Source organism: Raphanus sativus, chromosome 1 (genome assembly GCF_000801105.2).
Source record: "Raphanus sativus cultivar WK10039 chromosome 1, ASM80110v3, whole genome shotgun sequence".
NCBI lineage: Eukaryota > Viridiplantae > Streptophyta > Magnoliopsida > Brassicales > Brassicaceae > Raphanus > Raphanus sativus.
In genome coordinates, this window is record NC_079511.1 from 6,622,472 (window position 1) to 6,638,090 (window position 15,619).

Sequence of the window (15,619 nt, forward strand, 5' to 3'; positions counted from 1 at the left end):
TACTTGTCTTCCCTGATCACCCTACATAAACTAATTCAATCAATCTTTAAAATCACTCATTACGCCGCTCTTTCTGTTCAAAAAGATATCACCAGCCTTGTTTCTTTCATCTATTAAGGCATCCCTAGTTCCCTACTTCTCAACTCCAAAGTATAAAATATATTTGTTGGACGCAGTAACCGGGCCTCCTCTTCTGTCTTGGGTCCCTCTCTCTCTCTCTCTCTCTCTCTCTTTATACAGCTTAAATAATTCGTACGCATCAAATAATTAAGATTACATTTCTAAAAAAGTGAGTTAAATGGATGAGATTAGAATCAAACGTTCCATTAATTCCAAAAGGATTGAAACCCTTAGCTGTCTTCCCTATAGAACCTCCTTCACTTATATTCCAAACCCTGTACGTAAGCAATTCATTCATCATTCCTTCACCAATATATTGCATGACTATTTACACTAACTAAAAAGTGCCAGAGACTACTTTAATAACCTTAAAACAATATCAAAGTCGAATTGATATTTTATCATTTTATTTCATGTTGTAATTGTAGCCTTATAGGTCACTGGTATAATCAGTTTTATGTACTTGTATAAGTAGTTGTTGTATAGTGAAAAAAACAAAATAAATGTGCATCTTTCCGTTTTTTCCTCTCTCGTATAATTGGATGATTTGCTTATTACTTTCTTGAACCAAATCATAAACTAAAATTTCAAAAAAATGTTTTATTTCCTCCCAAGAAAAATAAGCATCGTGTGACACTTGGACTGATAAGATCGTTCATCTAAACCACATCTTTTATCCGGATTGTGGTCAAATCAGCTGTACCGCCCTGATCGACTTTAACAACATCATTGGTTAGAGTTAGAGGAATGTATATTAGATAACATATGGCATAAACACTTACGTGTGATTTATGTTTCTGTTTTTATATAGTTTCGGGTTGTTTTCACACATCAATTATTTTAGTATAAAGTACCCTCTTAAGATATCATCCTTACCCGACAGAGCAGGTACTACACAATCTAGCACATTCTCTTCTCTTCTCTCTCTTCAAATTGCTCTCACCATTGATTGAGTCATCATCTTGATCTTGACCACACAAGAATTGATCTCAGCCAAAATTAAAATCAGACAATAATGGACCTCACAGCAGATCGAACAACTTTTAAGCGTCACTCGTCGCTTTCGACACTTGTGGCTCATTTCTTTGGCATCTTAGCCGTGATTCTAATGCTCATATGGCTTCTCCATTACCGTGAAGGCATCGAGTATGGCTCCGACAATCCCCTTAAGGTTTTAAATGTAAGTTTCTATTTTCAAACCTTTGTGTATGTGTGCATATATTCTTCAGACAGAATCATGTTTTGACTGGATTGACATACTTTTTTTGTAACTGAAACGTGTTAAAATTGATATGATTCGGCAAACAAACAACATCTATAACTGGATTAACATAATTTCTAATCATTTTTTTTGGTTCGGCAATGGTTGATAACTTGGTATATAGGTGCATCCATTTCTCATGTACTGTGGTTTTCTCTTCCTCGTGGGCCAAGGTAATTTATCACTACCTTAAAGAAATAACAAAAAAAAATATTGAAGATACTATGGTTTATGGCAAATATAATTTAGTTTCGTATACGGATGGTTCGACTGTAGATTTTTTTTTGGCTTAATGCAATCAATGAAATGATTCAGGTTGCCAAACAAACAAAAAGATTACATTCGTACTTATGCATGACAGCATGAGTTTAATCATAAAATAATAAATTGTGCAGCGATGATGATGTACAAAACGTCGTATGCCTCGCACCAAGTACAGAAAATGGTTCACGGTGGACTTCACTTGATAGGATTAGTTCTAGGTATCGTCGGAATCTGCGCCGCTTTTAGATTCCACGACAAATTAAACCTTAAAGACATGGTCTCTCTTCACTCGTGGATTGGTCTCACCACTTTCATACTCCTTTGCCTCCAGGTTAATTTTTATATTCATATATATGAACTTTAACGTTAACTAAACCATAATTTGTTTGTAAAACTTGTGGTGGTGATTAAATTTTACAGTGGGTGCTCGGCGCATTCACATTCCTTGCGCCACAATCTTCATCAGGGACAAGAACGAGGATGATGCCGTGGCACGTCTTAGGTGGTCGGGCTCTACTTTATATGGGTATTGTCGCGGCACTTACCGGACTCATGCAGAGAGCCACGATGCTTGGTCAGAGCACAAGCGCTGAGTCACGCCTCATTAACTTCACCGGCTTAGCCATTTTACTCTTTGGCGTTTCTGTCGATTTCTCCGTCGCTCTTGGCCGTTACACTTGATGGATTCCTATATTAATTAGTCTGCCGTTTAATTAATCTTTCTTTGTTGTATCATTCAATGAATTATTGCTTGTTTGTGTTGGTGTGAAAATGTGATTGGTGTGATATCTAATTGGGCCCTGAGAGTTGATTTCTTGATGATATTTGATTCTTAATTTACTTTCTGTATGTTTTTCCTTTGTTGATTTTTTTGTCACGATTCCTTTGTTGATATTATCTTTGATGCTTACTAAAAAGCTATTATTTGCATATTTTAACAATAGTGCTAATTTTCCACGTCATAAAGCAATTACAACGGTCCAGAAAATTCAGCCACTACCATTCACTTTTCTATATTATACTCTTTCTCGAGTTGAACAAAAAAAAAACTCTTTCTCGTTTGTTTTTTTTACAGGCAAATCAAAGTTCCATGAAACAAAAGAATATGTTTAAATTTCTTTACGTGGAACTTAACTCAAAACAATTTTATTAAACCATTTTCACTTTTATCTGCTGCTAGTTATCTGAAATTTTCAAGTTGGGGGGGGGGGGGGGGGGGGGGGGGGGGGGGGGGGGGGGGGTTTGAGTGAATAATTCTGCATAACTCACCTACCTACTTTCAATTGAGCTTATTTTTAAAATGATCTCAAAACATTACTTTCAAAACAAATTCAATCATATATTAGTTGTCTTTTCATTTCCATATTTTATTTTGGATTTTAATAGTAAAATCCCTCAATTAAGTTTATTTCGGATAATGATTCCCAAACTAAATATTTAACGGGAAAATCCCCAAATTAATTTTATTTAGTAAATTAAATCCTCTATCTACAATACTGGTGAAAACAACCAGTATAACCGATAAATTTCAATTTAAGAGTTTTTACATTAACTAAACTATGTAAACGGGATTTACCATTAAAATTTATTTTCTTTAAAAAAATTAAATATAATAAATTTATCTAAAAAGTAACTTAATTTTCAAAATTAGCATTTTTAAAATTGATGAATCTGATTTTTTTTAAATCAATATTATATATGTATAATTTAAAAATATAAATAAGCAGAAAACATAATAGAAAATATGAAAACATAAGATTATAGGCAAAATAAACTTTAATCCCCTAAAAAAAACTCGAGAGAGTTTTCATTGAACCTCTCTTTGTTTGAGAGTCGTTTGCTTCACGTTAAAATTATAATTGTGAGTTTCAATTCCCATATATAATATGATTTTAAAATAAATTTATTTGAATTGCTAATTTCAAAAATGTTAGTTAATAATGTTTTAGATTATTAGTTTATCGCTAGATAGTGTCAGGCAAAAGTACCACTATTACTGATACGTCTATATAATTTTAATTTTATTTTCCAGTTTTTTACATTTTCAATATACATATATATAATGTTGATTTTAAAACAAATCAAACTCATTTTTTGTCTTCGATAAACTCATCTATTTGCATAAATTTTTAAAATGCTAATTTTGAAAAATTTAAAGTTACTAATTTTAGATAATGTTAATTACTTTTATATTTTCACATTCTTTTGATTTTTTAGATTTTAATAGTAAAACTCCAACGTAAAAACCTATAAACTAAAATTTTATCAGTGACAGACGTAATTTTGACAGGTACTATAGAAAAAAAATAATTCATTGAGTAAAATAAGTTGGTGAATTTTCCACTGAATACTTAGTTTATGAATTTTTTACACAAAACAAATTTAGTTGATAGGTTTTCACCTGGAAAATCCTTCTATTTTTGATGAAACCTTTTGAACAAAAATATATGGAAATACATATTTACTTTACAAGAATGTATCATATAAACATATAAAATATTTATAATTATTATTAGCAAAAAAAAATCTTAAGTTTTTAGATTAAAAAAAAAACTTAAAACTGAGAAAAACAAATAAAGCAGTTATCACTGATATTTTTATCACAAAAGACAACAAGAAGCAAAGAAACGGATAATTAAGAAAAGCTCTGTTAGTTCAGATTCATTTCATACTAATTGCTGTCTTGTACTTTCCATCCTCTTCAACAATCCAGCAATCTCAGCCTCCATTCTCATCTTCATGTTCCTGTAATCACAGTGAGAGTTCTCAAGCTTCTTCAACTCCTCGAGCTTATTCCTCCTCCTCTCCTCCGTCTCTTGCAGACACAGCCGCGCCAGCTTCTCTGTGTACTCCTCCTCCATCTTCTCCGTCTTCATCTCTATCATCCTCCTGAAACTCTCCGCCTCTATCCTCGCCTCGTCGGCTTTCTTCTGAAACATTCTTGTTTCGGCCTCCTTGATTCTCACCATGCTCTCTAAACTATCGAAACTGTTCATCATTGCATCTGTCAACGCAAAGCTCTTCTTCATCTGCTCCTTGGACGTTGAAGCCGTCACAGATGCTTCGTCTTTTCTGTAGCTCGTTTCTGTTACAACTGTTTGCTCCTTCGGTGGTTCCGGAAACTCTGATACTGACTCTGCATCTGCAAGAAATAATGACAAAAAAAAAGAATTAATCACAAGAGAAATAAAAAAAGAGAGTCAAAATTTAACCTATAGAATCCATAAGGCTGGAGGTTCCTAATCTTTGATCTGAACCGGTACTAGTGTTCTAAAAATCGGTTTAGACGGCAAATCAAGCTTAAACAAGACGGCCTTTTATAAAATCGGTCTAAGCATTAAAAAATGAAGCAATAATCTCCTATAAAGCGCTTAATTGCCGTCTAGAGATTTCTTTAATATTGATCTGAACCATGATGAGTGGAAACTTACAGTTGAAAAACTGGATGATGAAGTTAGATGCATCAGTAGGAGAGACCAGTTTACTCTCTAGCTTCTTGACCATTTCATTAACTTTGAGATGCAACGTTTTGCCTTTAGCATCATCGCTCCCTCTGAAAACCTTCCCAACGCAATCAAGCTCCTTGACCAGAGTCTCAGGTCCCCAGTTCTTAGCGCAGCACACAAACACATCCTTGACGAAACCAAACATCTCAGACTTATGACCGCACCCAACGCAATGAAACAGCATCTCCGTCTTATTACCTCTCGGACTCTTCAAACTATGTCCCGGTCTGATAAGATTCCTCTGAATCCCACACGCAGCGTGACACCAATGAGAGCAGACATCACACCCCACCCAACTACAAGTATTACTAGCCGAATCAAACCTCAAGCAAACGGGACACATACACGAGCTGCAGAACCCTTTGTTGTTGGAACAGATCTTGCACTCGCAGTCGTCGACCGGCAACAGGCTCTTGCAGTTCACGTTCCTGCATCTCAGAAACATAAAGATCTCCACCAGCTCGTTCATCGGGATGCGGATTTTGCCTGAGAGGAAGTACTTGAGCCCCGTTCTCACGGCGACCAAGATGTCGAGCTGGTCCTTGACGCATTTGGATAAGGTCTCTTTGCAGAGATCGGATCTTCTATCTATCTGGCTCTGAAGACTCGTCAGCTTCTCCTTCTTATCCGGAGAATCGATTAAGTTCCGTAAGTACTCTTTAGCTGCCTCGAGTGTCTCGTCAGCCATCCCTTGAATAATCAACGCTGCGGAGGAAATAGACTTCGAAACGATGTCGTATAGGACTCTCTCCGATCGTACGTCGTCGTTTTCTTCTAACTTTTTTCTCGAATCGCCGGAGATTGTTGTAGCTTCCATCCCCGGGCGAGCAGGTAGCTCGGAGGGGAAGAAGGAGTAGTCGGAGGAGGTGGACGGTTTGACGGCGGCGGGGGTTCTGGCGAGGGCGACGCCGACGCCGTCGGCGATGGGACGGAAACGGCTGTGGACGGATCCGTTGGTTCCTTCGCCGGCGCACCAGATGCGGTCGTCTCGCTCGGCGGAGCAGTCGAAGTCGGCGGAGCAGCTGAGGTTGTGGGAGAAAGGGTGGGAGTAGGAGTAGGACATGGACGGCGCCGTCGTCGCCGTGAAGTCGTTGGAAAACGACGTCGTGGTTCGCTCGCTGTTGTTGTTGACCCTCGGTCTTTTGACGGCGTTTGACGCCGTTAGGGAGAGGGAGACGTCGGGTAGTGCTAGAGAGAGGTTTAGAGTCTCGATCTTTTGTTTCTTCTCTTCTTCTCTTTCTCCTTCTTCTTGTTTGACCTCGTTCTCGTGAGACTTACGCTTGGAAGAGGAGTTTGGATTTGGTTCTCTGAGATTGAAGAAGTCTCTCTCGATCCATTTCTCCTCGTCCTGGTTCGGATTGTTCTCGGAGAAGGTAACGACCTCTTTACCCTTTTGGCTCTCGGCGATTTTCTCGGAGAGGTCGCGGTTCTCGCAGAGGTAGCTGAGAGTGAGCTCGTTTCCGGATCTGGGAGATGATTTCGAAGAGAAGGCGTCGACGTTGTTGTTGTTGTTGTTGCTGGATCGGACGCTGAGAAAGTCGTCGCCGACGACGCCTTTGTGATGAAACTGGTTGGTTTTGTCGGTGTTTAGATGAGCGAATCGAGGCTTTGAGGTTTTGGTTCGTGAGCACTCTCCGTCTCCGGCCAGATCTTTCTCTCCGTTCATCGCGTTGGAGAGAGAGAGAGAGAGAGAGAGAGAGAGAGAGAGAGAGAGAGAAGGGATGAGAGAGTGAGTTTTACGATTGATGCGGAGAGAGATGGTAAAAAAGTGGAAAAGTTCGGTCGTCTCTCGATGGCGAAAGCTGAAATAATGTGAGAGCATCGAGGGTGTTATTGTCATTAGAGTTTAGCAACTTCAAGCATAATAAAAGTTAACGGCTGTTTTTTTAATTTATTTTGGTTCAAAGTGTTTCACACGGGTCACGAGACGCGGTTTTTTTGTCATGTCGTGTGGGTCTTCCCTCCCTTCCATAATTTCCATTTACTCAATCAAGTTTACTTGGGGCTTTAACCGCTGTGGTGGTTATCTTTTACCTACTACGATCATCAAGTGCATTTGTTGATTTTATTTGTTCTTTTTGACCCCTTGAGTTTCCATGTTTTAAGTCTGTTTGACCAGAGATTATAATGATTTTTGACAAATAGTAAGTATGCATTTTTAAATATTTACGCCGTTTATTCCTATCTAAGACCTACGAAAAAAAATTTGACTGAATTAACAATGTGTTCCAAGGATGTAAAGAAAACAAGTTTACAGAAAACTATGATACACAAATAAAAGGAAGCGAGGAGAGTTGAATACAAAATTTGTATCGACAGACGTAGAAATAAATTAAGTTGAACGGCTCAGCTGATTAATAGATTTTTAACTGTATTATCGGTAAAACAAACTTGTAATCTAATACTATGAGGATGAGGATGAGGTGATGTATGTCTCAAGAATAATATAATGGGACAGTGGACCTGGCCCGAAAATATATTTAGGTTTTAAAAAAGTCAACACGTTATGTATTATTGATGCCCACTTGTCATATTCTTAATTTATTGGATATGTATTGCATGTCTAGATATAGATATAAATTTATGTATTGCATGACCATAAATTGAGCTGAAGCTAAGATTCGGCCCTGTTAAAATCTTAGATAACTGCGTGAAACAAAGGCCCATTAATCAAAGCGATGATAATCTCGTGATTACTAATGAACCCGTGGATCTCAAGTATTCGCGCCAGGAACCACGATTAGTGAAAAATGTTTTTTCTTTAAGTCAAAATTATTGCAATACGCCTTATGAATGGTGAAAGTGAAACCTATTTTAAGCAAAAAAATATCGATACATCCAGTGACATGGAAAAGTAAAGTTACATTGAACCTGATAAAGGCTCATTTGATCTTATAGGAACACTTAATCTTCTGACCAATATTTAAAAAAACAGTGACGATTCGGAAAAGTAGAAATCTTTGAGACTTTATAAAAGAAGGAAAATACTGAACACGAAAAATATTCTTTGAAGAAAATGGGGTATATAATGTATTGTGGAAATTTAAACAATAATTGTGTGTGGCGACACAAATGGTGGTCTAATATTTGGTATTAGTATGCCAAGACAAGAGCTAATTAAGCCCAGAGATTAAGTATATAAAGATGTAGAGGCATTGCTATATATACCTTATATATGCTTTTTTGTAAGTTGTAATAATAACCTGTGAGATCACGTTTGAGTATACTGTGTATTCTGGTTTGGGTATTTGTCGCTGTGGATTGCTTACTGCTCAAGCAACCATTCCAGGCTCTGTATATAGAAAGATAAATTTTAAACACATTCATTAAACCTTTTTCGTAAAAATATCTCATACGATGGGAGTGATGTTATTAAATACCTTGACGCATTCAGGCAAGTCGTTATCTTCTGTTCTAACATGAACCTGCAAAGAGAGAGGTTGTGGGAATGGGATTGTGAACATTCTGTATGTTTCTTGAAATAAAAAACGACTTTTAAGCAGTGTTGGATAGTTTGGTACCTTTATGACTCGTTGGTAGGCTGAGATCTTGCTGTGTTCAATGCAGGCGAGAACTACAAGTCCGGCTGCTACAGTTGAGGGCCAAAAACAGAGCTGAGTGTGATCGGATAGTGAGGTAACGGCCAAGGATTTGGCTTTCCTTTCAACTTCTGGATTGGCTCGAGCAGCTTTTAGATAAAACCTGCGATGTATACATGATAGTTGTTATGTATATTTCAGTTTATATATGTCTTGGAACAGAAAATACATGGTAACAGAGGATTTTACCATAAGAAGTTAAAGATTGTGGGTGAGAAGCACTTGAAGTTGAGGACTTCTTGAACCAGCCACTCCATTGCCACCACTTCATGCCGGCTATACTTTAGGTTCTGGATGTAGAAGTTCCTTTTCCGGATGCTAATTAAATAATGGACGAAAAAAGTATGAAGGTGAGAAGCCGAATAAAATATAACTATTGATGTGGTGTGTGTGCACCACACATGACTATATAGTATGTTTTTGCAGTAAGAGTTTTTGGTAAGCAGAATCCAATATTTGACACACATGACTATATAGTATTTGCATATATCTGATCGAAACCATATAGGATTTGTATTAGACTGTCATTAGTCCCTGATTTGGTTCAATGTAAAACTCAGTTTCTTGAAATGGCCTCTTCCTATTGAGAACATTTATCTATTGAACACTGGAAGTCAGAATAATAAAGGTTGAAAATGGTTGGTTACCTATTGTAAGGTTGATTTTCTTCAATTCTGGTGGCCAGAGTAAGACTCGCGATCCCCACCAGTACAAGAGTTCTCTGGCTGTTGAAGGATCCTTTGCTCAGGAATCGATCCAGCAGACTAACTCCTAGAAACAGCGTCTCTGGCTGAAGCTCCAGTTCAGAACATTGCTGCGTATAGTCAGCGAAAAGACAATCAGCAACAAAAGGAATACTAAAGCTTACTGATGCATTCATTCACAATATATGATTCTGAGATAAGCTATAAGATTTCATACAATCCAGCAACTGGATCTCGAAATATTCTTTTCTAACATCAGTAAATCGATCTAGAAACTGCATTTTCCATTTGAAATCTTCTCACTGATAGTGATACATATTTGTAAGCTTGGAGTTCACTAAATCGATAGCCAAAAATGCATATAAGAACATAATGATAATGTTCACCTGCACAATCCATTGAACCATGATCAAGCGAAGACGAGGGATGAGATCAGTATGGTCCATGGTGGAGCAGTAAGCCTTAGCACAGTCACGCAGATATGCATGACTTCTCTCCCTTTCCCTCAGCCTTTGATAGCTCTCTTCAACCTCTTCATCTTCAAACCTTAGCAGCTAAAACGATAATGTATAGTAACGATTCAGATTCATTCCAAGTTAAGGACATAGCAGAACAAGTCTCAGGTCAAATTAGACTAGCAACCGAGTGTAAATCTTAAGCAATCAAACCACACTTACTTCAGACTGGATATCACGGCGTTGTTCACAGCGAGAAGATTCGAGATCGTTGGGAACGGTGGATCTACAGAACTGCGCCATGAACTGGAGGTACAGGGAGCGAGTATGTGAAACGGGAGAGCCAAAGTTTGATTTCTCAGAGAATTCGCTGCCGGAATCGAAAAACATTGACGGAGTGTAATCCGAGAAATCGAAGTCGGAGTACTGCGAAAGTGTCTGGGAACGTGGCTCCGACGATTCATCCTCGTCATACTCTGAAACCTCCTCGCCAGAGAACGTCTCTGCGCAAGCGAGATCGGAGACGCATCCGACTGTCACGAGCTCCGGCTTCAGCTCCGCGAATCCGCTCGGTTTGGAGATTTCAGTTTCTTCGTTATCGCCTCCTCCTCCACCTCCACCAGTTACGCTCCCGAACTTGGAGCAAGAGTCCACACCCGATATGAACGAAACGACGTCGCTCTCTTTATTTTCGGAAACGACGTCGCTCTCCTTATTCTCCGAAACGATATTCAAACTCCGGCTATAGGAGACGTGATCGGCGAAGGTCACGTCCGAACGTGTAACTGACGATTCGCTTACTTCGATCACCTCTGTCTCGGTCTCCTTCTCCTTGTTTAGCTTAGAGTATGACCTAGTAATCCTCCGAAACTTCGGATCAGCAATCGTCGTCTCCTTCACGCGATCAGAAACTTCCACCTCTTCGATTCGAGTCTTCTTCAGCTTCGAGCTGTTCTCGACGACTACTACGCTAGAACCGCACGAAACAGTGTCGTCGACTGCAGAAAACAAATTGGAGCAGGAATCTACGGAAGCAGCGGGGGGTGCTCCTGTTTGCTTGGGCTGGAGAGGTGACGGAGAGATCTGAGCTCTCTTCCGGCTTAGACGCGTCGTCGTCGAGCGAAGCTTCTTCCCGGCGAACGGAGACGCCTCAGCCTTACGCTTTGAACTCCTCGACGCGATCTCCTTCATGCTTTCGTCGAGAATTCGAAATTCGAAAATGGAAGTTTGTTATGGTTCGTTGGTTAGAGACTATTGGGAGGGATGGTGGGAGGGATGCAGTTATGGAAGTTAAGAGCGAGGAGTGTGAAGAGATGGTGGAGAGTGAGAGAGGTTTTTATACCCTGCGAGTACGTCCACGTGAACGTCCTTTTCATCTGGTTTTTAGCTGTCGCAAATCGTAGCCTTTGACGCTAGCGTCTGCGTTTGAATCCATGCGCTTTTGATGATTACTTGAACTGGTTTACATTGCAAGCCGGTTTATTTCGGTTTGAAACCTCCGAACGACTGATTGCGCATTTGTGCAGTAAAAAAAAAAAGACAAATCGTTTTTAGTTTTAGTGGAAAGTTACATGGCCTAAGTTTATAAGACGGGCCCAAAAAGGAATTATAATTTATATTTAGAAAAGCCCATGATGAAACAAATACTAGACGTAATGTTTAAATGATTTCCTTTCGTTTCTACCAAGCCCAAAACCATTTTGAATAGTGCAAAGATGGCGAAAATGTGAATCTCCTTAGTTGAATCTGATAGAAATTTGTTTTGTTGACTGTAGAATCTGATATTCTACCCAGTTGAATTTGATATTCTACTGATTAGGATTACACTACAGCATACGAACCAAACTTAAATACAGTACAGAATATCTCTCCATTTCAATCTTTAATTGGTAAGTTCATAACTACTACGTTATCAAAATTATCTAAATATGGTATGTACGGATAATTTGTAACACATTCTAAGGACTCTGATTCAATCAGGTCATAGAATCCAGTCTATATTAAATCACTTTGACCAAAGATTGATTACTTTCCGAAATAAACAATCACAGAAAATTTTATAATCTATTTTAAACAAAAAAAATATCTTATATCTTCCCTGTATATCAGTTTCACTTTCACCTAAAGATCCCATTAAGGTTTGGATTTTTTTTTCAAAAGCTGCAGAAGGATGAGGAACCTTCAAATTTTCGTTTTTTTTTTCATGGTTATCTTCTTTGTTTCAGGTACTAAATTGATCTTAAGTATATGAATTAATCCTAAGGTTAACACCAATATAGTTATAATAGCTTAGATTTATTCAAATCTTTAGTATTATTTTATTTGTTATATGTGTTTAATAAGATCAATAATTGGTTGGTCGTGTGATACTCTTCTGAAAAACTTCGGCACATGTAAACAAGGTTTGGTCGATTGTTCTACCTAACTGATATGTAGCGTAATTAATTCTAGGTTTAGTTCTTTATGCATACCACAAAACTTTGTTTATTCTGATTTTTTTTCTTTTGTTTGAGGTGCGAGAGAGATGAGAATGAACCAGGAGAAAAGAACTTATCCCGTTTTCTGGCCAATGGTTCCATGCGATGCTAAAAAATGCCAGAAGATGTGTCTTGACTTTTACGGTCCACCGATGTCCTCTTACTGTAATAAACCCGGAGCCCCAAACGCTGAATGTGCATGTCTTGTTACAGACAATTGATAATGCTAAAGATATGTTGATCAATTAATAGGCATTATCGTGTAATCATGTAGCCCCAAAATAAGTTATGCAACAACCGTTAATTATTTTGTTTTACTAATATTCGTAGATGCGCATGCATTCTAAATGGTTTATGCGCATCCTCTAATGCTAATTGCTAAGATATGTTGTTATGTTTTTATTTTTCTCTTAAACGCAAAGCAAGAGGGCATTCGCGCCCTTTAGAACTTTTAATTCTCAAATTACGATTGCCGTTACATGATTCTACAAAGAGCTCCACAAAACGCAGCATTTTAAAACACGAATACACTGGTAATTTCACAAACTTGGCGAAATGCGTTTAACATAATTAATACCACCGAATAGTTGTCACGTTTCACCCTTATTTAATGGGGTGATGATGAAAGAACAATGTCGTTTAGCTGATTGTACACCGCATCCATAAAACGGTGAGTTTCGATAAGAGGCTTCTCCATTGCTTCCTTCAGCTCCCGTAGAGTCAAGCAGTAAGCTTCCTATATGTGAATCAATTTTGACATGTATTATAATTATTTGTTCTTTCTAAAATTATATCAAAATCGTAAAAAAACAAGAAATATGTGCATATAAAGGCATGTCAAGATGTTGTTTGTTGTTGTGAAATATATTTTAGCTGAAAATTGTTTATAATTTAAAGAAAGAGAGATAAAAGGAGAAAAACCATAAATTGATCAAGCTCTGATGAAGAGGTACTTTCGAGTGAAGAATCAGAGTGGAGAGAGAGTTTTGTTAGGGTAAGATCATCCGCCGTGTTCATTATCTCTGGTGAGTCAAAGTCGCCGGAACACACCTGGTTTTGATGGGTCCAAATACGTTAGAAATTAAAATATGTGTAAAATTTTATTTTAATAAGATAGAGAGAGGAAGACCTTTAAACAACTGAGATGTGAGTGAAGAAGAAGCCCATAAAGAGGATGGGTTGAGATTCTCTTTTTTAGAATCTCGCTTTCTTCTTCCTCTTCTTTTGTTTTCTGATTGATCTCGTGTTTCATGTTTTGTAAGGAACTGTTCTCGTCTTTCTTCACTTCCATGTTTCACTAGTCTATTTCAGAATACTAGTACATACAATATATAACATGTATATATATAGTATAGAGACATGTAATCTGCTTGTGAATCTAGGGTTTTAAGATTTTTTTTGGTCTGTTTGTCGGTATACGAGACTCTTATTACTGCTACACACAATTATGGTACATAAATATATATTATACTATGTGATTACATTAGTCATTGGTCAATGGCCACACTATATATGGCCAACGTGTCAAACTGTCACATATATATATGTATATATATAAACTGTTTCCATATATATATATATATATATATATATCATATTATTAAGCGGTTGTATGCATATTTATATAAAGAAAAAAATAAATTATTAGATGGCATTGTGATTTCTTTGTATATGAAACAGATCACATGATATAAATGGGACATGGTAAGTACTTAACCAAGAAAATAAATAAAGATGAGAAAGAAAAAAGGCGAGGTGAAGTGAAAGGAGAGGGAAGAGTGGAGGAACAGTGGAAGCAGAAAAGATTATCAAGAAAAGGGTGAAGCATTTTGTTGTTGCTTACGAAAGCACTTTGAGTCAGACTGTCGATAAATAGAATTATGCACAAGTTTCATTGTTTCCATCTTTACCTTTTTTGTTTTTATCAGTTTTTATCCAATAATTCCAATTGCTTAATAATAGCTGGTAATAAGTTCGGTTCATAAGAAATTACATGTAAAAACGAAGGAGACTAAACAATGTTTGTATAACTTATCCATATTTAATAAATTTTCAAACGATTTAAACAATGCAATTTGATAAATCGTCACACATATGGAATATTATTTACTAGTTAGCACTTAGTATATGTCAAAACATGAAAAACAGCTATTCACACTTGCCTCTATAAATCCATGCACCTACATATCATAAGCGTATAAGTTATAGGTGCTACTTAATAATCTGAAATTTACAATACTTCATACATATATATTGTTATACTTGTTTGGACAAAATATATGGGCATATATACTTTGGTGTGTTTGTATGCTAATAGAATTAAAAAACGCTTTATAATGATGGTCGAAACAATAAAATAGTCACATAATTAACGAAATAACAAATGACATTAAGCTATCTTGATCTTGCAATCATATGATCTAGGAGTGATTTGTTCAGTGAGTTAGTGGGTTTGATTATTACAATAATAAGATGTTAAACATTTGCATAATCTTGAATATCGGAGAAGAGAGAGAGGACGGAAGCTGGAAATAAAGATTTATGAATGCCGTCGCAAAAAAAAAAAGAAAAAAAAAGGAGAATCAGAAGAGTGAATAGTGAGAAGATCATAAATAGGCATAGAACTGTTGTATCAATGGGACAGTTCCATCTTTGATGAGTAATGTATTTGCCAGTTTTGGAGCCCCAAACCCTATTATTGATTTCTGGATAACGACCTTTCGTACTATCCACTTTCTTCTTCTTTTTCCACGCAGATTAAAATAGTAATTTACCCATTTTCCTAGTAAGAAAAAACAAAACAAAAAAACTAATAGTACTTCAAATATAATATCAGGCCCAGAAGAAACTCCGTGTTAATAATCGAGAGAGTAGCTTTTAGGTGAATCTTAAATATTAATAGCTGGAAAAATACAGTAGATTTACTGACGTTATGTTTCGGTTTTTGGATGTGACAATGGATTAATAAGAAATCTGAACTCGAATATAATAAAATTGATCTATTGCTGTTTTAACCTTGATTTCTTATGAAAATTGAGTTGTGCATTTTTTATCATTTATATCCGGTTTAGATGTTTTTTTTTTGGTTTTGCTTTTATTGCAAAAGAACATCGGTAAAGAATAGAGGTGGACATTTCGGTTTAGTTTCGGGTTCGGTTTGGGTTGGGTAATTTGGGTTTTATAAAAGTCAAACCAATTAAAACCAAAGTAGCTTTGGTTTGGGTTCAGTTTGG

General features: G+C 37.0%; 4 protein-coding genes across 4 annotated transcripts; 1 reads left to right on the forward strand and 3 right to left on the reverse strand.

The window, feature by feature from the left end:
* Positions 1-981: 981 nt before the first annotated feature.
* Positions 982-2,494, forward strand: LOC108841253 (probable transmembrane ascorbate ferrireductase 3). Its single transcript, XM_018614029.2, has 4 exons — positions 982-1,300; positions 1,506-1,554; positions 1,777-1,976; positions 2,066-2,494. The coding sequence occupies exons 1-4, from the start codon at positions 1,136-1,138 to the stop codon at positions 2,324-2,326; spliced, it is 675 nt and encodes a 224-aa protein (XP_018469531.1). The 5' UTR covers positions 982-1,135; the 3' UTR covers positions 2,327-2,494.
* A 1,630-nt stretch (positions 2,495-4,124) lies between these two features.
* Positions 4,125-6,891, reverse strand: LOC108808210 (protein OBERON 3). The gene is made up of 2 exons (XM_018580394.2): positions 5,077-6,891; positions 4,125-4,787 (listed from the first exon to the last, which is right to left on the reverse strand). The coding sequence occupies exons 1-2, from the start codon at positions 6,815-6,817 to the stop codon at positions 4,312-4,314; spliced, it is 2,217 nt and encodes a 738-aa protein (XP_018435896.1). The 5' UTR covers positions 6,818-6,891; the 3' UTR covers positions 4,125-4,311.
* Positions 6,892-8,136: 1,245 nt separating this feature from the next.
* LOC108842004 (cyclin-SDS) lies at positions 8,137-11,179 on the reverse strand. The gene is made up of 7 exons (XM_018614808.2): positions 10,132-11,179; positions 9,841-10,008; positions 9,398-9,564; positions 8,940-9,068; positions 8,673-8,853; positions 8,532-8,576; positions 8,137-8,443 (listed from the first exon to the last, which is right to left on the reverse strand). Exons 1-7 carry the CDS (start codon positions 11,098-11,100, stop codon positions 8,417-8,419), a joined length of 1,686 nt encoding a protein of 561 aa, XP_018470310.1. The 5' UTR covers positions 11,101-11,179; the 3' UTR covers positions 8,137-8,416.
* Positions 11,180-12,835: 1,656 nt separating this feature from the next.
* On the reverse strand, positions 12,836-13,723 carry LOC108856895 (protein KNATM). The gene is made up of 3 exons (XM_018630800.2): positions 13,516-13,723; positions 13,308-13,436; positions 12,836-13,122 (listed from the first exon to the last, which is right to left on the reverse strand). The coding sequence occupies exons 1-3, from the start codon at positions 13,675-13,677 to the stop codon at positions 12,994-12,996; spliced, it is 420 nt and encodes a 139-aa protein (XP_018486302.1). The 5' UTR covers positions 13,678-13,723; the 3' UTR covers positions 12,836-12,993.
* Positions 13,724-15,619: the final 1,896 nt, after the last annotated feature.